This window comes from Cyprinus carpio, chromosome B21, assembly GCF_018340385.1.
Source record: "Cyprinus carpio isolate SPL01 chromosome B21, ASM1834038v1, whole genome shotgun sequence".
NCBI lineage: Eukaryota > Metazoa > Chordata > Actinopteri > Cypriniformes > Cyprinidae > Cyprinus > Cyprinus carpio.
Genome location: NC_056617.1, coordinates 3,239,624 through 3,265,986, shown reverse-complemented (window position 1 = coordinate 3,265,986; position 26,363 = coordinate 3,239,624). Strand labels below are relative to the sequence as shown.

General features: G+C 35.4%; 1 protein-coding gene across 1 annotated transcript; it reads left to right on the top strand.

Annotated features, from left to right (window-relative positions):
• The first annotated feature begins 5,593 nt into the window (after window positions 1-5,593).
• On the top strand, window positions 5,594-22,627 carry smad7 (SMAD family member 7). Its single transcript, XM_042747584.1, has 4 exons — window positions 5,594-6,612; window positions 7,746-7,804; window positions 11,694-11,765; window positions 21,721-22,627. The coding sequence occupies exons 1-4, from the start codon at window positions 6,161-6,163 to the stop codon at window positions 22,257-22,259; spliced, it is 1,122 nt and encodes a 373-aa protein (XP_042603518.1). The 5' UTR covers window positions 5,594-6,160; the 3' UTR covers window positions 22,260-22,627.
• The last annotated feature ends 3,736 nt before the right edge of the window (window positions 22,628-26,363 follow it).

Here is a 26,363-nt window from a genome sequence, read left to right as displayed (position 1 = left end):
TCAGAACTATTGCTAAAAAATAAAAATCTAAAAGAACTATAACTAAAAAAATAAAACTGCTCAAAACTATCACTATAAAAAAATTGCTCAGAATTATCGTTAAAAAATTGCTCCGAATTATCGCTAAAACATAAAAATCACTCAGAACTATTAATACCAAATAAACAAACAGAACTATTGCTAAAAAAAATTTAAATGTCTAAGAACTATCACTTAAAAATTAAACTGCTCGGAACTATTGCTAAAAAATAGAAATATCTCAGAATTATCGCAAAAATTGCTCCGAATTATCACTAAGCATTTAAAATCACTCAGAATCATCACTAAAATAATAAAAATTGCTCAGAACTATTGCTTAAAATATAAATCTCTAAGAACTATCACTAAAAAAATCTCTCAGAATTATCGCCAAAATATTGCTCAGAATTATCCCTAAAACATAAAATCACTCAGAACTATTAATACAAAATAAAAAAATAACTATTGCTAAAAAAAAATTTACATGTTAGCAAATGTATAAAATTCTAAAAACTGCCTGGAACACCTTAGCAACCGCAGAATATTACTGCTCAGAACACCTTAGTAACCGCTTAGCAATAGTTGTCGACCAAACAGATCAGTCGTTCCAGATCAGTGCGATCTCTGGTTTATCTTTGTTTTCCCTTCAGTAGCTGATCCAGCGTGTGAGCTCTGTGTAGGCACGGCCCAAAGTTTTCAGAGCAACTGAAAGTCATATCAGACTGGTGAAGTGAGGTCTAGAGTTCATCTGATGGGCATAAAGCAGTTCCAGCTTTTACAGTGGCATCCATTGAGAGATGCAGGCAGAACGGGGCATATGGCATCCCATCTGGGGCTCCTGTCCCGTTTGATTCATTCAGGGAGCCGCTTTGTGCCGAACACTAGACGAGACGCCACCGGCCGCACACACTTCCCTGCTGTTGTGTTTTCTTCCGTCAAACCTCTCAGTAACGTGATTCTTCTGCTTTCGTTCCATCAGTTTGGCTTTCAAGTTCAGTAAATGTCCTCTTCTAGCTCTCTAAATCTCTCTTCTGTCGGTATAGGGGCCGCATCGGCCCTTATAGCGGCTCCATTAGCCGTAGTTTCATGTAGCTTGTGTTCTTCTATACAGCAGGGTAATTATATGAGGTAATTACATACATTCAGAGAGGCTGAACACATGAAAGTGCTGCAGTGATTGTGAGGAGAGGCCCATCTTTAACATGCAGGCTTTTACACTGATAGCGCTGGACAACCACATCTGTTAGGAAGCTGGTTGAATAGTCGCTCTAAGCCAGGGATGTCAGTGCTATTTAATATTTATTAGGTATGCATGATAAATATCACACGATATTTAATGCGCATCTCGTCAGAAAACCCGGTTCTGTAATCAGTGGTAAATCTCTACACATGCGTGCTTTCACATGGATCAGCATTTACTACACAGAGCCGTTGTTTACTGACAAGCTGCGCAAAACAATGATCATATTTTGTGCATTTTTCAAATTCAGTTATACTATTTTGAATGAACTTTTATTTGTATATTTTCTGATTTCATTAAGTTTTTAAACTTAGCCAATTAAATTTAGTTTAATAATTTTATATGATTGTCATTTTTATTAGTTTTCATACCTATTTACATACCTGTTCAGATAAACAGAAAAAAACATTAAATCGCTCAGAACGATTGCAAAAATAAAAATCGCTCAAAGCTATCGCAAAAAATAAAAATCGCTCAGAATGATCACAAAAAATAAAAATCGCTCCAAGCTATCACAAAAAAATTAAAATCGCTCCGAATGATCGCAAAAAAAAGCCCAGTTATCGCAAAAAAAATTGCTCAGAGCTATCGCAAAAAAATAAAAATCGCTCAAAGCTATCGCAAGAAATAAAAATCGCTCAGAATGATCACAAAAAATAAAAATCGCTCCAAGCTATCACAAAAAAATTAAAATCGAAATCGCTCTGAATGATCACAAAAAAAATGCCCAGTTATCGCAAAAAAAAATTGCTCAGAGCTATCGCAAAAAAAATTAAATCGCTCAGAATGATTGCAAAAATAAAAATCGCTCAAAGCTATCGCAAAAAATAAAAATCGCTCAAAGCTATCGCAAAAAATTTAAATCTCTCAGAAGGATCACAAAAAATAAAAATCGCTCCAAGCTATCACAAAAAAATTAAAATCGCTCCGAATGATCGCAAAAAAAAGCCCAGTTATCGCAAAAAAAATTGCTAACAATTGCTCAGAGCTATCGCAAAAAAATAAAAATCGCTCAAACGCTATCGCAAGAAATAAAAATCGCTCAGAATGATCACAAAAAATAAAAATCGCTCCAAGCTATCACAAAAAAATTAAAATCGCTCTGAATGATTGCAAAAAAATGCCCAGTTATCGCAAAAAAAAATTGCTCAGAGCTATCGCAAAAAAAATTAAATCGCTCAGAATGATTGCAAAAATAAAAATCGCTCAAAGCTATCGCAAAAAATAAAAATTGCTCAAAGCTATCGCAAAAAATTTAAATCTCTCAGAAGGATCACAAAAAATAAAAATCGCTCCAAGCTATCACAAAAAAATTTAAATCGCTCCGAATGATCACAAAAAAAATGCCCAGTTATCGCAAAAAAAATTGCTCAGAGCTATCACAAAAAAAATTTAATCACTCAGAACAATTGCAAAAACTAAAAATTGCTCAGAGCTATCGCAAAAAAATAAAAATCGCTCAAAGCTATCGCAAAAAATAAAAATCTCTCAGAATGATCGCAAAAAAAAAAGCCCAGTTATCGCAAAAAAAATTGCTCAGAGCTATCGCAAGAAAATTTTAATCACTCAGAACAATTGCAAAAACTAAAAATTGCTCAGAGCTATTGAAAAAAATAAGTCGCTCCGAGCTATCGCAAAAAAATTAAAATCGCTCTGAGCTATCGCAAAAAAATAAATATCGCTCAGAGCTATCACAAAAAAATTAAAATCGCTCCAAATGATCGCAAAAAATATAAATCACTCAGAGCTATCGCAAAAAATAAAAATAGCTCAGAACGATCGCAAAAATATAAAAATAGCTCAGAACTGTCAAAAAAATAAAAACTGCTCAGAGCTATCGCAAAAAAATTAAAATCGCTCAGAGCTATCGCAAAAAAATTAAAATCGCTCCGAATGATTGCAAAAAATATAAATAGCTCAGAATGATCGCAAAAAAATACAAATTGCTTAGAACGATTGCAAAAAATATAAATCGCTCAGAACTATCGCTGAAAATAAAATTCACTAACTATTGCTAAAAAAAAATATTGTTCAGAATTACTGCTGAAAAAAATTGCTCTGAACTATCGCTTCAAAAATATACAACTCGCTCAGAACTATTGCAAAAAATAAAAATATATCAATAAATATATAAATAAAAATCACTCAGAGCTATTGTTAAAAAATTGCTCATAAACTATGACAAAAAAAATGCTCAGAATTATCACTACAAAATAAAAATCACTATTGCTAAACAATGTGAACACATGCTGGAGTTTATGCTGCACATGTAGACAGTTTATAGGTGTTTTTACTTCTAAGAAAGACTGATTCGTTTATCAGGCCATGAAGCACATAAAACTGCTTCTGGTTCCTCCAGTGGAGTGACGTCCGTGAGATCTGGTCAGAGTTTGAGCTGAGCTGTTCTCCATCTGAGCTTCATGTAGTTTCTTACTGATCTATCAGGTGAGTCCATGTTTGATAAATAAACAGCTGTTTTTATGCCTGGAGTCATGAATGTCATTCCCTCACAGGTCACTCAGTGTTGCCAAAACTCAGAAATACCTGACATAGGGCTTTTGTTTCACACAATTTAAACAAATGTATGAAATAAATAAAAGCATACAAGAATTCATGATAAATTAAGGAAATAAATAAAAATAAGTAGAAAACAATAAAAGATTTATTTAAATAACAGTAAATCAAGGACTGAAAATTTTCATAAAATATAATAAAATATATATAAAAAAAAAAAAAAAAAATAATATTAAAAAAATAATAAAAAAATAAAAAAAAAATATAAATAAATAATCAAAATATAAATAAAAAACGAATTAGAAATCATATAAAATAATTAAATAAAACCAAAATGTATTTATTAAAGATTGATAGACAGACACTAGTGCTGGTGTGACCGCAGCAGATCTTCATCCACGAACAACAGCAGCCAATCATCATCATCGTCATCTTCTCTGATGCCCTGTAGTGATGCTCTCTCTCTCTCTCTCTCTCTCTCTGTCTATTATGGAATGACGTGAAGTCTGAAGTTGTTTCTTTCACTTATTTTATTCATTCATTGTGTGGAACCGTGGCAGGTTCGCGTTCCCGTCGTGACGTCATTGTGAAAAGAGGCACGCAGCTCTGATTGCGTCACTACAGTCATTGTGAGCGCGCACGCATCCCGTCTGTCACGCGGCGCGCGCCATTGATCAGAGGTCGCGACCCCTTCATTCCTTAAAAACCCCGCAAAACTGTTCAGAGTCTGAGAGGAACAGCAGACAGACGAGCTGTTCATGAGACAGAAGCGTCACTCTGTGAGAGAACAAAACCCTGCACATCCTCAGAAAAGTGTGTGTGTGTGTGTGTGTACTTTGACAATGTGAAATATTTCTCACCAATAGGCGGCAGCAGTTCATGAGTTCTTAAATACAGACAGTAACATGTTCACTCGTTTACAAACACTGCCCATACAATAATAATTATTATTGTTGCTATTATTAAAACAATTAAAGTATTTTTCCAACATCTAAATATCACATACATTATAAAAAACAATGTACATATAGTGTATAACAAGAATATTAATGTTAATAAAATATTTTTATTAAAAAAATGCTTTTAATATATTTACATAATATAATAATTAATATTAAATAATATTTTTTATAATAATAATAATAATAATTGTTGATAAATTATTAATTATAATAAAATATACAGTAATAATAGTAAATAATAATTAGCTCAAATAAAATTAATATAATCGATCAAATAATTTTACAAGTAATATTATAAATAAAAACAATTTACAAAAAGAAGAATAATTTACTCTTTTGTTCCAAAGTCTAATTTAGATAACGTATATTATATGCATATGTAGGCCTATTCTTTTTATGTTAATACAGCATATTTGTATTCAAATTTCGCAATTTACTTACAAGAAATGTGTTTCCATCTAAACATGTCATGATTGCATCATAACCATTTGTTGAGTTTGTGTTTATTTTCAGAGTGTGTTTCATTCTTCATATGAATTTACCTGCGCGCCTGGCGCCAGTGTGTGTGTGTGTGTGTGCGTGTGTGTTTCCCTAAATGAGACTTCATAGCACAACAACACAACCAGCACAAACACACTCTTATTGTATCTGTTACGCAGTAACTTTATAAAATCCGCGTCCCATGTGTCAGTCTGAGGGTACATGTTACTTTGTTTTATGTTTGCGCAACACAATCACTTTTTCCTGCCTGGTCTTCTTTTTTTTTCTTTTTTTAAAGCGACAGGGTGTCTAGACAATCACATGACCCCCGACGCGCCAATGAGAGACGCGGACACACACACACACACACACACACACACACACACACAGAGAGAGAGAGACAGGCGTCTGATCTTCAGCTCGCGCTCAGTCCTTCAGTTCTTCATCGACTCGGAAACGTCCCGCGTGTGCGCTCTGGAGACGGATATTTGTGGATATTTCGAGCGTTGTATTATCGTACCGTGCGAATTGTCGTGAGAGGTTTTCTTCAGCGGGGTCTGATGTGGATTTAACGGCTTTTGTCAGTCCGATCCGAGCTGCAGATTTGATGTCAAACGAAGTAAACGGCAGATTAATCATCCCCGAGCCGAGCGATCGCTGTGGATTACGACCGAACTCGTCTCTCGCGGATCGGTTCCGATGATTGCGCACTGACATCAGATCCGAGATCGTTTCCAGCAAACCCAGACAGTCGTTTCAGCTTTTCCCTTTTGGATTCCGTGAGGTGAAATAGTAAAGTCTGGCGTATGAAACGGATCGCGTCCGCTTCTCCTGCTCGCCGTTTCTCCGCCGTCTGCTCTGCGCCTGTGGATTCGGACCTCCGGATCTTCATGACTTGCGGACAAAATGGCCGTTTTGTAGCCGGGGAACCCTCTTGTCGTCCCGCATGTTCAGGACCAAACGATCGGGGCTCGTCAGGCGACTCTGGAGGAGCCGTGCGCCCGCGGAGGGCGACGGAGACGCGGACACCGGCGGCGCCGCGGGCTGCTGCCTCGGGAAACCGGGCGCCAGTAAGCCTAACCCCGGCACCGAGGCCGAACTGAAGGCGCTGACGTACTCGATCCTGAAGAAGATCAAGGAGAAGCAGCTGGAGGTGCTCCTGCAGGCGGTGGAGTCCCGCGGCGGGGCGCGGAGCCCCTGCCTCCTCCTGCCGGGGAAAGCGGACGCCAGACTGGGTCAGCAGTCGTTCCCGCTGCCGCTGCTGCTCTACAAGGTGTTCCGGTGGCCGGACCTCCGGCATTCCTCGGAATTAAAGAGACTCTCTTGCTGTGAATCTTACGGGAAAATCAACCCGGAGCTCGATTACCACAACCCGCATCATATGAGCAGACTGAGAGATCCCTTCACAAACTCTAGAGCTGCTTTCAGAAACAGTGTGCTAACTCGGGAACGCGAGTTAGAAAACACATTAGAGGCTTATTCTGCCTTCTCTATACTGAGTGCTCGTTTAAAAATTACAGCCTAGAATGGAATAGAACAGAATAATGTAGCGGATTTGAACTAAAATTATTCTGGTTGTTGTAAATGTTTCATATAGTGCTTATGTGGTACTATCATAACACATATCATGTTTATATATATATTTATATATGCATGTATGTATGTTTGTGTGTGTGTTTAGTAGGCTAATAGAGAAAAGGTTTCCACTAAACATTATTTTGGCTTTCATGTGCAGAAGATCATAATAGAATAGAATGGAATAGAATAGAGAAAAAAAGATAAGTAATTTATATTTAGTAACATTAAAATTGTCATCAAGAGTTTGATTGTTAGGAATTCGCATTTTATTCTGTTATATATGAATAGTTCATTTGCAAAAATAGATAACTTCGTTTTCAAAAATCATGTTTTTTTTTTTTTTTAATCCTGCATTCCAGTTGATATCAATTTAAACTGCAGCTGGGTTGTTGTGATTAAATAATAATAACTACAAAATATAAAAAACATGATTTATGAAAATTAATAAAAACGGAGTTATCTGTCTTTGCAAATAAGCCCTTCATATATAACCTCTCTATATTATGTATAAAGATAAATACAATTAATCTTTTTGACAGATAATGCACATTCTTACATTCATCATATGTGGGCTGTTTGCTAGTTTCATCAAATAAGTGTCTTGGTATGAGCTCAGATTAAAATGATTCTTCTTATACAGTGATGAATGTTGTGTTTCCATGTGGATAAATGCAACAGAGTTTTCAGCTGGACCTCCAGTCTGTGGTTGTTCATGTGAAACCCGCCGGAGGCCCCAGTGTTCAGTGAAGTTAGTTTGCAGTGATCAGTGTGTGTGTGTGTGCGCGTGTGTGTGTGTGTGTGTGTGGAGTCTGGCGCCAGGCGGCCGTGTGTTTATCAGAGCTGTCCTGCCTGTAACCCTCAGCACTACACAAACACTTTTCCCAGAGAATGCCAGGCCTTATCATCAGCCCACATCTCCACTCACGGCCTCTCTCTCTCTCTCTCTCTTCTCCTCCAGAATCCCCCCCACCCCCGTACTCAAGATATCCCACCGATTTTCTTAAACCACCTGGTAAGTTGAAGTTTCATCTTGAATTTAAGCAGATGTAAAGGGTTTTTTTGCACATGTACTATGGCAATACCATGGCATTCTCAGTATCAGTAACATTTAAGCAGATTTGGAATCTTAAAATAAATAAATAAATATAGTTTGAATTGAAAACTCCTTGCAATTATGTTTTAATTTTAAGATTTATTTTACATGTAAACAGATGTGGAGTCTTCAAAAAGTTTAATTTTACTTAAAAAAAGCTTGCAGTTAACAATTTTGGACATTTACTATGGTAATACAATGGTATTCTCACCATTTAAATACCATTCCACCAATTTTCTTAAACAGTTTGGTATGTGTAAGATTTATCTTAAATTTAAGCCAATGTGCAATCTTTAAAATCATTAGTTTGAGAATGCAAGTTTTTAATACCATGGTATCCTGTCCATTTAAATACCATCCCACCAATTTTCTTAAACCTCCTGGTGTGTTTAAGTTTCATCTTATATTTAAGCAGATGTGGAGACTTCAAAAAGTTTTGTTTGAGTTTAAAATTGCATGCAGTGAAGGTTTTGGACATGTACAGTGGTAATACCATGGTGTTTTTACCACATAAATACCATGGTGCATGAATATGGTAATCATTTAGTACCCTGCTGTATGTAATGATACTGTTTTGTAAATCTTAGTAAGTTTGCAATGCTGTTTAAACATTGTACCATGGTAATAATGTGGTATATGAAGATAGTAATCATTTTGTGGCATGCTTTTTCATGTTTCTACCACATTACTGAATGATTACCATACTTAACTATCACTTCTCTAAAATGCTAAGTGCTCGCAATTGGAGTAAATGCATAAATAGCACAGTATATGAATATGGTAATGATTTGTTGTTTGGTTGTTGTTTGGTCCGAATGTTGCAAGTGGTTTGAATGTTTGCGAGGAGTTCGGAAACGTGGATCACATAAAGGAAAAGCTGAGAGAGCTGATTTATCTGGCGAATTAATCTGAGGTTTTGGGAGTGTCGCTTTGCGTCTTTCCTCTGAGCGTTTGCTTTCTCTCTACCCATAATGCCGTTTGGCTCTTGAGCATGTCCTGTATATTGGCTTCAGATAAGCGTGTTGTGTTTGGCGGCGTCCCGGATTAGATTTCCTGCCGATCGCCCCGTAAAGATCCTTCTCAATCCCGGCCAAAACTGCTCAGTTAAACAGTATCACTTACGCATTGAGAAATTCAGCCCAGCTTCGACGAGTGACTGTTTCGAAATGCTTTCTTTGAGCCCAAATTTGTGCGTCTCGATGTTGTTTATAGTTACGTGTGTGTGTGTGGGAACGACTCTACGCTGACTGACATTGGCTCTCGATCCTTGAGTCATTCTTCTTTTATGAATCAGTTTGGGGTTTCGGAGCGACTGAGAGAGAAAGCAAGAATGTGAACGAGAAAAGGCTCTGCGGTGGAGGACAGGAAAGCCAGTTTGGGGAGGACATTTCCTGTGAGGACACACACACACACACACACACACACACACACTTCCATTAGCTGCGTTTGGCTCTTGGACGCGAGACAGAGAACAATAGAAGACGGGCGATTTTCTCTGACTGAAAGAGAGAGTGACGCTGAATGCTGGGAGGAAGTTATTCGTCACTTATTCGAGTGTGTGTGTGTGTGTGTGTCTCGTTGATAACGTCAGGACGAGGGAGACAGTTTGACTCTCACATTCACACGTTGTTGATGTCTAGGTGCGACGAAACGGCCGTTGATGCAAGCGCAATTTGCATATCAATCACTTTCAGCTCTCAGACGCAAACATTCACACTTATAATGACAAAAGAAAGCAAACTTTCGCCAAGAGCTAGTGAAACGTCGTTAGCTTTGATAAATTCTAGAAGGGTTCAGTTGACTTGCAAATGCGGAGATTGTGGTTGACATTTCAGCCGCGTCACGCGATCCGTTTGCACGCTAGACTCGTCTGATTTGAGTCTTAAAGACGTTTGGATCTCTGAAGGTTTCAGTGTAGTCACTGGGTGGAACTTGTGCTCGTGATGGACTGAATGGTCCAAGACGGACAAGCTGTTTTTGCTCCCCCTGGAGAATGAATCACAACTTGTTTGAAGCTGCTGCTTGATCCCACGTCTTTTCCTCGCTCACACTCTCTCTCTCTCTCTCTTTGTGGTCAGGTTCAGGTTTGACCGTGTGTCTCATTAGACTGACCACAGCTCAGGGAATGTGTCCAACTCCCAAGGTTGCTTCCGAAAGTGACACCATTTCACAATTTATGCTCACAAATCGACTCATTTTGGGAAATACTCTCTAATGTTAAACTTAAAAACTCATCATCTTTTCATGTTGTAGGATGTCACCGTGGTACACGTCCAAAAAAACTCATAGTAAATCAACGATATGTCTTAGATGTCAACGGAAATCTCCCGAGAGAAGCGATTCCCAAAATTTTGTGATATTGGTGAATGGTTACATAACATCAAATATTTACAATTTTTAGTAAGTGTTTAATTTTGATTGTTTTTATTTTAAATTGATTTATTTCTTTATTTTAAATTTAATCAATTGGTAGCTTTTCATTAACTCGTGACGTCCTTGCGGTTTGTGAACCCCAATTTCAGGAAAACAAATTAGACATTAGATGTCGCTATGAGCTATGCATGTATTTGTGAACTTTACTATTTTATCATTATTTATATTTATTTTGGGATTTACAACATTAGACTCTGGTTTATGTAAAGCCATTAAAATTATTCATGTTTAATCCTACATTTAGTCAGTAAGTGTTTCACAAAAACATTTAAACAAAGCTAATTTGATGTTAAATATGGTAATACAGGCTAACTTGTGGATTAGGGTTAGACACTTGGGATTTTGAAAAGCACCTCGCAAATTAGCATTAGCCTGTTGTTTTAGCTATTTAACCCTAGAGTTTCTCACTTCTTTGTTAGCATAAACCAAATATTGGCTAAACTGCTCCAAATTTACCATAAATTTACCGGAAATCACTATGTAAGTGTTTATTTCTTGATCTGTTTTGGGAAACGGTTTCATCGCGTCTAGAATACTAGTTCGTGTAAAGACTTTGAACAAAATGGACTATTTACTATGAAATTATTCAGGTTTAATAATTCAGTCAGCGCCTTTAGCAGAACCTTGCAAAAGCTAATTCGATGAGAGGTCTTGTTAAAGATCGTAAGACAGGCTAATGCTAACTTTTGAGGTGTTTTCAAAATCCCAAGCTTGGCATTTGGAAAAGTACTTCAAGTTAGCATTAGCCTGTTCCTTTAGAAACCTTAAGTTTCTGACTCCTTATCTTTGTTAACATAAACAAAGCGTGTGCTAGCTAAACTGCTCTGAATCAGATCTATGATTATCTTTACCATAAATTACCACGGTAAGTGATCTGCGTTGGGAGCTTTCATTGTGACTGATGCACTTTCTCCTGCAGTTGTTTGATCACAGTAACTCCGGGATACTGTCGTTGGATCCGAACATATGGAGACAATATTCCAGCCCCGTTTATTAAAGGGTTAACATGAAAGAGGGAGCGAAAGGGAGTTTTTCCTGTCTGCTCGCACGCCAATTAGAAAATTTACTGTACACAGTTTTCAAGGCTGCTGCTATTTCCTGACTGGCTCGTTGTTTTTGACTGGATGGAGTATATCCTGCTAAACAGTGTATTGCTATTAGAGCGCAGCCGCTCTCGCTAGATTTCTTGGCGCAGACTTCAACCTCAGAAACTCTATTTATTTTGCATGACAGAAAAGTGGAAGGAGCAGGAAAATGAACGTCTGCTGGATTCAAACGATTCGACCCGGAAGGAGGCCGATCTGTATTTCTGTCCTAAGAACTGGGCGGGTCTTTTAACCCTGTGATTGACAGCTGTCACTCTGTTTCTCCGCAGATTCTCCAGGTTCTGTGCCTGCTTCCACTGAAACTGGAGGAACGGCGTATTCGGCCCCTATGGGGTTCTCAGGTAAGAGCTCAAGACCGTCTCTGAACCCGTTTGTGCTGATTTGTTGAATCCTAAAAGGAGCTGAGGATCTCGAAGAGAGAGGGTTGAAAGATTCATTTTGAAAGTATTTCTTATATCATCTTCTAAAACTAGCAAACACCACAAAAACAAGTAATCACAAAGTGCTAAAGTCAACATGAAATATTTAATGCACATACCTGATCATATCATGCACATAGTTCCAAAGAACAGGCATTTGTCTGTGTAATCTTTCATCAAAATGTTGTAACTTCCTGTGCATCTAAAAATACCTTCCTGATCCACTGATGTCTGCAAGGCCATGCAGTCTGTTGGAAGATGTTAACTAATAGACAACTAGCTATGTAGGCTTTTTTTACCAATTTAAATCAATCAAAGCTGTTTGATCAGAAACACAGTACAGAAAAGTAGTAGTATTATTATTCTATTATAAATAAATAAATGACCAAATAAATGAATACTTGTGTTCTATTTAATATTGTTTTGAATTAGCATTTATTTTTATAATTTATTTTTAAATTTTAGTTTGTTTTATTAATTGTTATGCACCTTTTTATTTTTGTATACATTTTTGTAATATTTTATTCCATTTATTTCAGTTAAATGTCAAGGCAACATGTCGCATTGTAATTTTTTCCATTTTTATTAATGTATTTTGTTAATATTTCGCTTTTGTCATTTTTGTTACTGTGTTTATTTGTATATTTATATTTAATTAAATATATATATTTTTCATTTTAATATTCAACTTACTTTATTTCAATCAATAGCCAAGCCAACATTTCTAATTAAAATATTTTGCTTTTGTCATTTTTATTAATGCATGTTTTTTTTTCCTTATTTAGTATATATTATATATATATATATATATATATATATATATATATATATATATATATATATATATATATATATATATATATATATATATATATATATATATATATATATATATATATATAGTTTTAGTCATATAAGTATTTAAACTTATTTTATCTCCGTAAATAACTAAGACAACATTTCTAATTTTTGTTTAGGTTTCTTATATAGTATTTATATTTTATTTTTTACTTTATTTCAATAACTTAAATGATTTTTAATTCTTAAACATTACTAATGTCATGTTACCTTATTTTAGTTAGCAGCCAAGGCAACATTTCTATTTTTTATTTTAGTTTTTTACAGATATTTATATTTCATTTCAGTTTTATTTCAATGAACGAAAAAAACATTTATTAGTTGAATTTTAGTTAACAATACCAGCACTGGTTTCATGTTGACTTTGCACTGGAAACAGGGGTGTATCGTATGTGTTTGTGAATGTTGTCCTTTAGTAGACCAAACCTGGTCCTGAGCTCTGATTGTGTTTACGAGAGACCCTGAGAGAGAGAGAGAGAGAGAGAGAGAGAGAGAGAGAGAGAGATTTGTTTGGTCTAGGCCGCGTTCCTGCATACAGATGCTTCTCATTACAGTGACTTTAAAGAGTTTTTATGATGGTGTTTAATTCAGCGCTGGGCGGAGTGTGTGTGTGTGTGTGTGTGTGTGTGTGAAGGGTCTTTAGATGGGTTTTCAGATAAGAACGGTTAAATGATGGAAGCTTTACATAAACACATGTTAAAATACTGCATTCAGTGTGTGTGTGTGTGTGTGTGTGTGTGTGTATGCTGCTCCCTTTCCCTGGCCTCCACCAGCATTTGTTTTAGGTTTCTTGTTTGTGTGTGTGTGGGATGAAAGATGGAGTGCTTCAGTCCCGGACAAATGCCTCCTCCAACTCCATTTACATTTCTGACTGCGTTTGCGTCCCGCTTTTCGTTCAGAGGTGTGTTTTTCCTGCTGAAACGAGTGAATGGAGCTCAGAGAGATGAAGGGGGTGGGGGGCAGAGGAAGAAAAGTCGGGCACACAGGAAACACACTCCCAATGAAAGCGTCTCTCTGACCTCCGAATTCTCTCGCTGTGATGAGACGCTATGAAACATGCTTGAACTTAAATGTTGTATATGAGTGTGTGTGTGTTTGGGATTATGGGATGAGAGTCTGAGCACTGTTTGTCCTGGTTAGTCTAAATTAAGAGTTAACCTTAATATGACAGACAGACTTCCTGTGCTGAGAGACTTTTTACAATAATGTCTCATTTAGGTAATGCATTAGTTAACAGTGAGCAATAAAATAATATTTAAATTAAAAAAAATATCAATAAAAATATTTAAAATAACAGTTGTTCATGGTATCTAATGAACTAAACTAAGACCTTTTTGTAAAGTTTTGTTTTTGTTTTGTTTTGTTTGTTTTGTTTTTGTTTTGGCTTACATTTCTGTGTTTTGTTTGTTGTTTTTATTCTTTTTTTTAAATATTTGTTTATATTTTGTTAAGCCAATTTTTTAAAGTAAATTTTTATTTAAAATTTAACCAGTTGTAAATTATTGTGATCTTTTTATGTTTTTAATTTTAGTTTAGTAATTTTATGTGCTTTTGTCTTTTTTAAAAAAAAAAAAATTGTTTTTATTTATGCATGTTTTAATACTTTAACAAACTTATTTTAAGTTCTAATTTACGTTTACATTTTAAGTAATTTTAGTATGCACTTTTGAGATTTTTGTTCGCTGTTGTTTTTGTAATATTTTTTAATTCGATCTTTTTTAAGTAATTTTAATGCTTCAATTTAAATCTCTTTTATGTCAGGTAACATTTCTAATTTTAAAACGGGAACACTTCATATTTTCACATGCACTTTGGTTGGCTACTATTCTTGAGTTTTTTTTTTTTTTTTTTTTTTGCTTGTTTTCCAAACAGAAATAGTTGAGTGCAAAATTTATTGCATCAGATCAATTGAACCTCATCGTAACTTGTATATCAAACATTTTTGCTTTCGATGTGGACAAATGACCAGATTTTGGAAGAATCTCACCCAGTTAAGCCGTTTCCGCCGATCTACAATCAGGCCTTTCTAAACGTAGAAGGGGCCTAAACGTTGTTACCGTGGCAACCTGGTGCCTCATTCCAGGGTTGTTTGGGTTAGCCAAGGAGGAAAGGGCAGCACAGGAAATGACATCATGCCTCGGAGGAAAAACCTTGAGTCTTGGGTAGGGCCTCCCGGGTGCCTCCGCCGAGCGGAAAGAAAACATTACGAGAAAATGACACAAAGCGGCTAGTTGAACATCCAGATCAACTTCGTTTGACGACATGTTTTGAACTGTGAACGCTTTGTTGTGCTTTTCGCTCATTCCCGGCCACTTCCTCTACCATCAAGCTTGGAGTTTGACTGCAGCTCTTCATCCCTTTCAAAACAAGGCTAGAAGAGGAACATAGCCCTCAGGATCCAGACACCTCAGCCGCAAATATTTTCTTAAACCACAATCTAATCGCATAACTAAACACAGAGACAGACGGCATGTTTTCTCACGCACACACGTGATCTGTTCATTCAGAAAGTCTTTTACTGTCTCCGGTCTTACTGGCTGCTTGGTCGCAATGAACAACTGAACATCGCACTATAATTATTTACCGTCTAAATGAGAATAAAAACTGGGGGCGTCTCCGCTCAACAGGCTCGACTGGTTGTTTAAACCGGGGTCTGGAAGGGAAAAGTTTATAGAAAAATAGTGTAAAATGTAAAAAATAATTAAATGATAAATATTAAATAAATAACACTAAAATAAACAAATAAAAATGGAATAATATGAATAAAAATATAATTAAAATAAATACAATATAGAATAAGATAAATGAAAATTTGGCTAAAATAAAAGACATTTAAAATAAAAAAACAGAATGAGATTAAAAAAATGGATTTAAATAAATGAATTAGGATTTAAATAATTGGCTAAAATAAATAATTATAAAAAACAAGTAAATAAAAAGTTGATTAAAATAAATAAATGAAAATAGAATAAAACATATAAAGGTGAATTAAGATAAATAAATAACAATTTGGTTAAAATAAACATTCATTAGGTTAAAATCAGGTTAAAATAAATAACAATTCTAATAAAATGTATAAAACAACATTTTGTTTATAATAAATAAAAATTAGGGATTTTTTTATAATAATACATAAAACAGTTTAAAATAATAAATATAAATGAGAAAAAAATAAATAGAAAATATATTATTAGAAAAAATAAAAATAAACTAAAAATGTAAATAAATAATAATCTGATTAAAATAAGTAAATAAATACTTTACAGTACCATACTGAGTAGAAAAACAACATAATAATGTAGCTTAATAGAAACTAAATATTTTCCAAGTAATGCTTGATCATATTAGTGGTCTGTGGAATCTAAAATATTGAAAACTTCTCTTGAAAAGTTTTGCACACACTCACAAACATAAAGATTTGTTTCCCTCAGCAATTGTTAACATCCTGAATTCGGAACAGTGGTGCTAGTTATTCCGATGATCACTATATCAACACTCATAAAATCAGTCGAGACACCAGATTTAGGCGAGAAGATTTTAGAGAGATTTTATTAGTGGAGAGAATTAAACTGCTGACATTTGACCTCATAATCAACGTGATGTCATAAATGGTTTCCTTTGCCCCGACACTCCCACACAGCGAGCGTACAGTATACGACCTGAGCGTCGTAAAATCCCAGCCGCCTGATCCACGTATTAGAGCACAATGGAGGACGACGTGAAGTATTTCCTGTGCGTTGCATGTCTTCCTGACTCTCTCTCTGTGTGTGTGTGGGTTATGTAATATCTCTCTGTCTAATTGCCAGTTTCCTTTATTGACTTCCAAACAAAGAAGCTGCCAAACATCTCTGTCCGTCCATCGGTCCATCTGCGTGTCTCTCGGTGGAGCGCGTGTGAGATTGTTGTTATGATAGCGACGCCCGAGGAAAAAGATAATATTTATAGAGCCGTTACTGACACACACACATCAAAGAAGTTGCCTCCAGGTTTGTTTGTTTAGTACTATTGGTATTTTGCCTGACGAATCCCAAACGTCTGCCAGTTGTCTCCAAGCATTTCATCTGCACAGGAATGTGAGCACTAGCACTTTTAGCTACACAACCCTTGTTTGTAGTTCAGATAATTACCAGAAGAGGTGCTGTGGTGTGGACGTTTTTCTTCTATAGGTTGTTGTAAAGCTGCGAGATTAAATCTTCGTAAATAAATGTTAATATTAGTATTGTACTTTTGCAGTTGTACTGTAAAATAAAATTATTATTGTTATTCTTAAATACTTATTTTTCTATTTTACAGTGCAATGTTATAATAATAATAATGTTTCTTATTTTGTTTAGTTTTTTATTTAGTAATAATAATAATCACAATAACAGTAACATTTTTAAAATAATTTTCTTAAAAAATGATTGTTTTTATGCTTGAATACTTATTTTTATTTTACAGTGAAATGTTACAATAGTGTTTTTTTATTTTGTTACATTTATGTAGTCGTAGTAATGATATTAATAATAATCATAATAAATATTTTTTGTCTTAAATACTAAATTTTTCAGTTTACAGTGATATATTACAATTGTGATACTTATTTTAATATTTATATTTAGCAATAATAATAATCGCAGTAACAGTATTTTTTTGTTTTACAGTGATATTTTCCAGGCGTAAAGTTTCCTATTTTAACGTTTTTATTTAGTAACAAGAATCATAAAAACAGTAATAATAATAATTATTATTTTTTAAATACTTTTTTTATTTTGCAGTGAAATATTATAATCATAATGTTTCCTATTTTGTTTAATATTTTTTTTTTATATTGATATGTAATCACAAAATTGTACAAAATCAGAAAAGTTGCAATTCGATTTTTTTTTTTTTTTTTTGCATCTCTGTTTTTGCATACTGGTGTTTCTTGCATCTGAAGACTTCGCATCACCCATGTTGAATGTCTTTGTGTGCTGCCGTCATCACTAGTTTAGGTTTAGGCCCCTGACCTCTGACCTCACGGCAGCTCGCTGGATTCACGTCCGCGTGCCGTCAGCGGATAAGAGCTCCTGCTGGTCGTAAAAGAGGCCGACGCCTCCCGTGAACCTCAGCCAGACGAGAGACGATCAATAAAACACTGACTTCCCTCCAGTGTGTGTGTGTGTGTGTGTGTGTGTGTGTGGAGACAGACAGAAATAATCATTAACTTCTCCAGACTGTGTGTGTGTGTGTGTGTGTGTGATTCCATTAGATGTCCAGACACTTTCTGCTGTTTTTTTGTTTGTTTGTTTGATGTACAAAGTGACTGTTTAAAAAGCTGAGTTTCCTTAAATGGAAAAACTTTGCCCAAGGAACGCTGAAAACACCACTCTCTCTCTGTGTGTGTGTGTGTGTGGTATTCGAGTGCTCAGACCAAAGGGAGCCAGTGTGGACAGAGGAAGGATGGTTTGTTACCTGAGGCAGTAAAGCTCTAAATAGAGATTTGACTTCAGCTCAACCACAAACAAAGACCCTGAATGTGTGTGTGTGTGTATAGAGTCGTTTTGTCCCCTCTAGAAGAGAAAGAAAGAAACTGCTTGGGGGGATAGATAGAGATTTAAAAGGACCCTGTGAAATCAGTTTTATTTTTTCCCAAATTCAGTTTTATTTATTTGTTTATTTACTTACAAATTCTGTGTTTTCTGTTGTAGTTTTTCTGGATTCCATTTAATTTTTTTCTCGAATTCTGTTTTGTTTGTTTATAAATTTCACGTTTTGTTTTTCTGGATTCTGTTTTAATTAATTTTTATTGTATTTTATTTTATCCATAAATTCTGTTTCATTGTTTCCCAATTATGTGTTTTCAGTTTTAACTTTTCTGGATTACGTTTTAATTGTTTAATTAAATGTTTAATCATTAAACAGCCTGTCTATTCAATTGAATTCATAAAATGTAAAATAATACATTATTATTTACAGTAAGACTGCTTTTTTTCCAAATAGAGTGCTGTACAATAGATCTTTACTGTATGAATTAAAACTTTACTGTAAACAATCACTTGATATTCTTTACTATATTAATGTTAAAAATAATAGGCTAAAATCAATATTATTTAGTCTGTTTCTTTGGCGGTTTGTTATGAAAACCCTTGAGTTTCTGTTTCTGTGCAATAACAAACTCATTGAGCTCTAGTTGAGAGCCTTTGGACTAAAAGAGTTCAGGATATCAACTGAAGGCTTGAGGCTGTAGAAGACATGAGGTGTGTGTGTGTGTGTGTCATGTTGCACGCTCTATTTCAGGACACTCTCTGCGTCTGGCTGTCACCATGTCATTCAGGGTGACACTGTGGTCATTCAACCGACCGACACAGAGACGCCACACACACAGTAGTAAATCCATAACCTATACACACAAATCTGTTCACACGCACACACACAAGTACCTGTGCAGTTGTGGCTCTAGTTGAATAAACACATTGTGTCATCTGAACACACACACAAACTCAGAGTTCTGTTTGATGTATGATTTGTGTGTGTGTGTGTGTGTGTGTGTTACTCAGGTTTGCTTGCTGTTCACGGTGTCGTCAGAGAGACTAGTCAACTATTAAGACTGAAATAGCATCAGTCTGGTGCATAGCAACCACACACACACTAAACATTAAACAGCTAGTTGTGTGTCAGTATAATGGCTCCTCTTTGTAAAGAGCCGCCTCCATATAATAGTAAACAGGAAGTAGACACTGTTCTCTACTATGCTTCAGTGATGGTAATACTGTGAAATATTAATATATATACCATGGTATTGGATTGGTATTGCTGTGGTTTTTACATAGTGTAATTTGATGCTCATCTGAATGACAATTTGTCATTCACAAAGTCTTTTATGCTCACCAAGACTGCATTTTTTAAATGAAAAATACAGTAAAAATTTTACAAAATGGATCCATTTGAATATATTTTAAAATGTAATTCATTCCTGTGATCAAATTTGAATTTTCAGCATCATTACTCCAGTCTTCAGTGTCACATGATCCTTCAGAAATCATTCTGACACTATTACTGTACCTTGGTACTTCCACAGTATATTTTAAGTATTTACTTGGCGTTATTTTTTATGACTCAGTAATACTATGCTATTTTAATATATGCCTTGATACAGTTTGATCACTGTATTCACGTACAATGCTACTTAAATGGCACTGTAAGCTCTTCAAAGCATATAATGGTATTACTATGGTAACATATCCAGACAAGCATGTTTGTAAGGTTTGTAATGATGGCTTTACCTACTCTAGTCATCAACTTAGTCTGGGTTGGTGCGTAATTAACTATCCTGCTAAATTATGGCCTACTCACCTGATCTGAGATTAAAGAGAGACTGTCTTTACTGTGGACAAAGAAAGAAAGAACCGCTTTACGTTAACATTGTATGCTAACCGGACGTCAGATCAATTTTTGTTTTCACTGAAAGCAAAAACATTGCGCAAAGCATGAAAGAATGGTGTTTAATATACAGAGCAAGATGTGGACCAATGAGATTTCCTGTAGGCGGAGCTAAGTTGCATAAAGTTCATTGCATAATTATATATTTTGTGTGTCTTCTATATTGTTACATCACAAAGCTCAGAATGGGTGTTGACAACGGATTTATCTCCTATCGCTGTCAAAACTGCCGTTAGTAGGCGAGGGCGAGTACAATTGCAGATTTATTGTTGTGTTGACGTCAGAACATTGTTCGGGTTGGCGTACGGAACAGAGGCGGCCCAGACAAATGATAAGCAGTACTGCTAATGTAAACAAGCGCTGGAGGCCAGTGGCGCTGCTCTGTGCAGGGCGGCAGATTCCTCACATTCCGTCGCTGCCTCTCGTGAACGCTGAAATTAAGGATGCAAGATATGCTTGGCAGAGCTCAGGACGGTTTTCCTGGCATGCGCTGGTGTGAAAGTGTGTGTGTGTGTTTACCTTTTTGTGCTAGTGTTCCCATCTAATCTAGTCAGTTTATCTCCTCAGCTCTCTCCTTCCTTCCTTGACAACTCTTTGTTCACTTTTGGAAACTCTAGTAAAGCTAGTTTCTGATGGATCTTACTGGTCCAAGTTGGTCACAAACTATTGATGGTTTTGGTTTTAGCCCAGTAGTCCACCTTGGACCAGCAAGTACCAGTTTGACCACCTTGATCTATTATCTTCTGGTTTTTCCAGCAGGGATTCTGTGAAGTTCACTTGATGAAGTTAAATTGGTATAAATAATATTTGGTTCTTGTTGGAAAGTCTAGTGAAGCCAATATCTTATGGTTCTTTCTTGTCCAAGTTGGTCATAATCTACTGTAGAGGGTTAATCAGTTGGCCTACCCAATGGTGGTCTTGGTTTTAGCCTGGTAAACCATCTTGGTCAGGCTGGCAGAGCTTGTAGACCACCTTGGACCAGCAAGTACTAGTTTGAACACCTTAATCTGGCATCTTCTTGATTTTTGAGCAGGGATTCAGTGAAGTTCACTTAATGAGGTTAAATTGTCATAATTAATAATTGTATCTTTCTCTTTCCTTCCTCAATCAACACTTCGCTTACTTTTACTCTGTTGGAAACTATAGTAAAGCCCGTTTCTGATGGTTCTTACTGGTCCAGGTTGGTTATAACCTAGTCTAGACGGTCCTACCCATTGGTGGTTTTGGGTTCAGCCTGGTAGACCATCTTGGTCAGGCTGGAAGAGGTTGTAAACCATCTTGGATCAGCAAGTACCAGTTTAACCGCCTTGATCTGGTTTCTTCGTTTTTCCAGCAGGGATTAATTGAAGTTCACTTGATGATATAATTAATAGTTGGCTCTTTTCCTCAATCAACACTTTGTTCACTTTTACTCTGTTGGAAACTCTAGTAAAGCCAATTTCTTATTGGTCCAAGTTGGTCATAATCTAGGTTAGATGGCCTACCCATTGGTGGGCTTGGTAGACCAGCAAGTACCAGTTTGACCATGGTAATCTGGGATTTCCTTGCTTTTCCAGCAGGGATTCAATAAAGTTAAACTGGCATAATGAATAACCACGTCTTTCTTTTCTCTCTGTAGATTCCCTGGCTCTTCAGGAGCGTGGAGAACAGCCTCATTGGTGTGTGGTGGCGTACTGGGAGGAAAAGACCCGCGTTGGGCGTCTCTACTCCGTCCAGGAGCCATCTCTGGACATCTTTTATGACCTACCTCAAGGCACAGGCTTTTGCTTGGGCCAACTTGCCTCCGACAACAAGAGTCAACTGGTGCAAATGGTTCGGGCCAAGATCGGCTACGGCATCCAGCTGAGCCGCGAACCCGACGGTGTGTGGGTGTATAACCGGAGTTGCTACCCTATATTCATCAAGTCAGCCACACTGGACAACCCTGACTCGCGTACGCTGCTGGTGCATAAAGTATTTCCCGGCTTTTCCATCAAGGCCTTTGACTTCGAGAAGGCGGGAAGCCTACAAAGACCCAACGACCATGAGTTCAGCCAGCAGCCGCGAACGGGCTTCACCGTGCAGATCAGTTTCGTGAAGGGCTGGGGGCAGTGCTACACCAGGCAGTTCATCAGCAGCTGCCCCTGCTGGCTGGAGGTCATATTCAATAACCGATAACAGCGAGCCCCACCCCCTCACCACACCCCCATTCCTTCATGGAGACGGACTAGCCCTTACCTTTTATGGACTATGTTGTCTTTCTGTTTTGTTTTTCGTGAGAAGTTCTCCGAAGGATGTTTTACGAGAGAAATGGAAACGGAAGCTCACTTGGACTTGTTTAATGAATGAATGACTAAGATTTAAGTGAAATAAAAGCTAAAATGTATTTTATGTTAAATATAAATATATTATTACCTGTAAATACGAAGTTTTATATGCATTGTTATTTATGTATTGTGCAATGTGTTGATGAGAAAAAGAGATGCACTTTGCTTAATATAAATGCAAACAAAGAAATGCCAAAATAAAACAAAAAATACCGAATACATCTCTGAATTTGTGTTTGTTTTGCTAATCCACTGGTTATTGTAAGTCTACCTGTTCATCAGTTTTATCTATCTTTGTCATTTTTTTTCTAGTCTTTTTTTACCCACAAGTTTTAGCAGACATTTTAGCAGAGTTGTGACTTTTATAAAATTTATATATATATATAAAACAAAATATTTTTTCTTACGCTCAGCTCTAAAATATTTGTTAAAATAATACTTAGTGTTTATTTTTTATTTAAAAATATATAAACATAAACAAATGTGTATAGTGTTTATTTTTTTCTTTTGCTAAATTATTATTATTAATATTATATTATATTATTAAGAAATGTTTAATATATGCAAGCATAGATATATTAGATATTTCTATATATAATTTATTACATAATACATACATAAACTCAGTCTAGTAATCATGATCAACTGAAAATCTCACAGTTAATGACCCACATTGCTCTTTATTTTCAGAATCGCATTTTATTTCCATCTGTGTCACGTTTTAATACTTAATGAGGCTTCACAGACAATGTGAATGAGCTTCTGTGAGCGAAAATTCCCTCAGTCTAACTCGAATGCCCCGTGGGCCGGTTGTGTGCCAGGAACAGCAGGTCTCTGGGGGAGGGGGAACGTCTGCGGGCCGTCTAGACGAGCGCCACACCTCCTCCTGCCGCTCCTGATATGGACGTCTGCAGGGGGGATTACAGCATAAGCCTGTTCTGACCTGACCGGCCGGCCCTGAGAGACCTACATTCACCAGCCCAGACTCCCACAGATCTGAGAGCCACAGAGACAAACATGATGAAAACATAACAGTGAAAATGTAGTTTTGGTTCTCAGTCTGCGTGTCTCTCTTGGGTAATTCTGGAGTGTGTTGGTGACCAAAGGGTATTCCTGGGTATTAGTGTCATGGTGGTGTCCTGGTCTCTGTAATCCAAACTCTCCTAATGCATCTAAAGCTTGTGCTGGCCAGGAAACCTGGACAGATGCTTCGACCCGACACCAATACCAAGAGCTTATTTACTCCCTTTCTGATAAACAACTAACTCCACAAAGATACTGAACCAAGAACACACCAGCTAATTACACCAGGAACAAAGACAAAATTATGAATAACTAAACTATTAGAATTAATGCATTAAAACACTAAATATTTTTTTCTTATGCTCAGCTCTAAAATATTTGTAAAAAAATTAATTAATAAAAATTAATTTTTATTTTATTATCATTTAAAAATATATATGCATATATTTTATGAGTCTTAATGAATTTAAAAATAGGAATCATAAACCTTATGCAAATATACCTTTATGCAAAAAAAATAAAATAATAATCTATTTATATGATATTAATAGAAATAAAATATATTCATGAATATTAAAAACTTCTAAGGAGTATACATATCATAATATGCATTTATGTAATATGTTTATTAGTCAGCATACAGACATTTTGAGGTATATGAAAATATGAAATGTTCAGATCATATTTGACCCCCCCAAAAAATAAAGTACACTGAAATAATAATTGCAAAATTCAAAATAAAGATAAAACACCTGTATAAAAAAATACTGAAATTCCTTCAAATTAATTCCATCAAAATTACTTCAGTTAAATCAATCAATGGCTATTTTTAGAACTTTTTTCATGTTAAATTTTAGTTTCATGTTAAATAAGCACATTCTCATTCATTTAACTACTGTTAAACAACGAATAATAATTTATTTGAAATGTTTTTAGTAGGACATTTCAAAGTACAGGTGTACTGAATTTAATTTAAAATTTAATTTAGTTTTCATTATTACAAACAAAAATGGTTCTTAAAATAGGAATCGTTATTGTCTTTAAGCAATATATATTTCTATTATATTTTGAACATAGATGAACGTGTGTAAGTGCATGTTACAGTCAGCGACCGCACAAGCCAAAACCTGCTTCACTTCACCACACTAAACCACAAAGACACTTTATCTGATTTCATTTTCTTTTGCTCTTTCTTATCAATCAGATAATGCCGTTGCCCTCATATACCGAGTGTTTTCGGTTCACTCTTCACACGCTACGAGCAGCCGGCTGAAAACTGCTACTGACTCCAACGTGGAGCCACCATCCTCCTCCTCCACCGAATTCAACAAATCATTCACCCAGTAATCAAAAGTCTGCCATTATTTACTTGCCCTCATGTTGTTTCAAACTCGCTTTGAGAAACTTGTCATGGTCCAAAAAAGACAAAAGCATGCTAACAGTCATCTGTATGACTCAAAAGCTGTTTTTCTAGACTTTTACATGACATTTTAATAGTCATTTAACAGCTTTGTATGAGGAACAGACTGAAATTTGTCACGTTTTGTGCGTTGAAATCATTCATATGTAAAAATAAAATAAAATAAATAAATAATAAAATAAAAATAAAATTAAATGAAATGGAATGCATGCAACCTGTTTGAATATAGCAAATGCAGAATGATTTTTGAGCCAGTGATATTTTACTATCATTGAGATACTATTATAGTTTTTATTAATATTTTGGATAATTTTTTATTTTTATGTTTCAATTTCAATTTTAATTGTAATTTTAATTTTAATTGTAGTGATTTTTTTTATTTATTTGTTATTTGTATTCATCATACTTTTTACATATATACTTTTTTTCAGCTTTAGTTTGATATTTTGGTACAAGTTAAACTAAAGATATTATATATATATATATATATATATATATATATATATATATATATATATATATATATATACATACATACATACATGAAAATAATAAAATATATAAAATATTTAATTTCAATTAACAAAAATATCTTTGTATGTTTTTATAGTTTTAGTTAACTAAACCTGGTTTGAGCTTCTTAATGCTGCAAAAATCCTGTTGATATTACAGAAATAAACTAGTTGAAAATTCAAAACAATTAAAATTTCATTGTAAAATTACATGCTAAGTAAGGTTAGATCTATTACAATTTTATATAGTAAGGGAACGTAAAATAACAGATTTTAAGTGTAGCATTTTTGCAATCATTTTCTACAGTGAAGTCACTGTAATGTTTTACACACTATCTAAATGAGGTCACGTGACTGACTTCAGACTCACTTCTGTTGTTTTTATACGAAGCTAATTATAATTATGACAGACAAACCCAAACCCTGCCCTAAACCAAACCCGTATGAATCATTTTTTTACCTTTGAAGTTGTTGTAACTAGCCTTGTCTGTGTAGTTTAGTTCCAGTCTTTTAACTTGTGCTAATTCACATGCTGTCTATAAAACAATCCTGAAGAAGAGTTTTGTTCAAAACACTAGCCCCACGAATATCTGCTGTGAATTTACTCATGATGAGCCTGAATCACATCAGCCGGCTTAACTGAGCCGCTCTTAAACAAAACACTGAATCAAACCTTAAAAATCAATCAGGGATCTCATTTAATTATGTGGGAAAAACAGGTACATTCCTTGAATCATTCAGTGAGTTACAAGCAAAACTATAAAACTTTATTTTGCTCACCAAGGCTGCATTTATTTGATCCAAAATACTGTACAAATTGTGAAATATTATTACAATTTAAAATAACGGTTTACTATGTGAATATATATCCAAATGTAATTTATTCCTGTGATCAAAGCTGTATTTTAAGCATCATTACTCCAGTCTTCATTATACATGATCCTTCAGAAATCATTCTGATATGCTGATTAGAAACATTTCTGATTATTATCAATGTTGA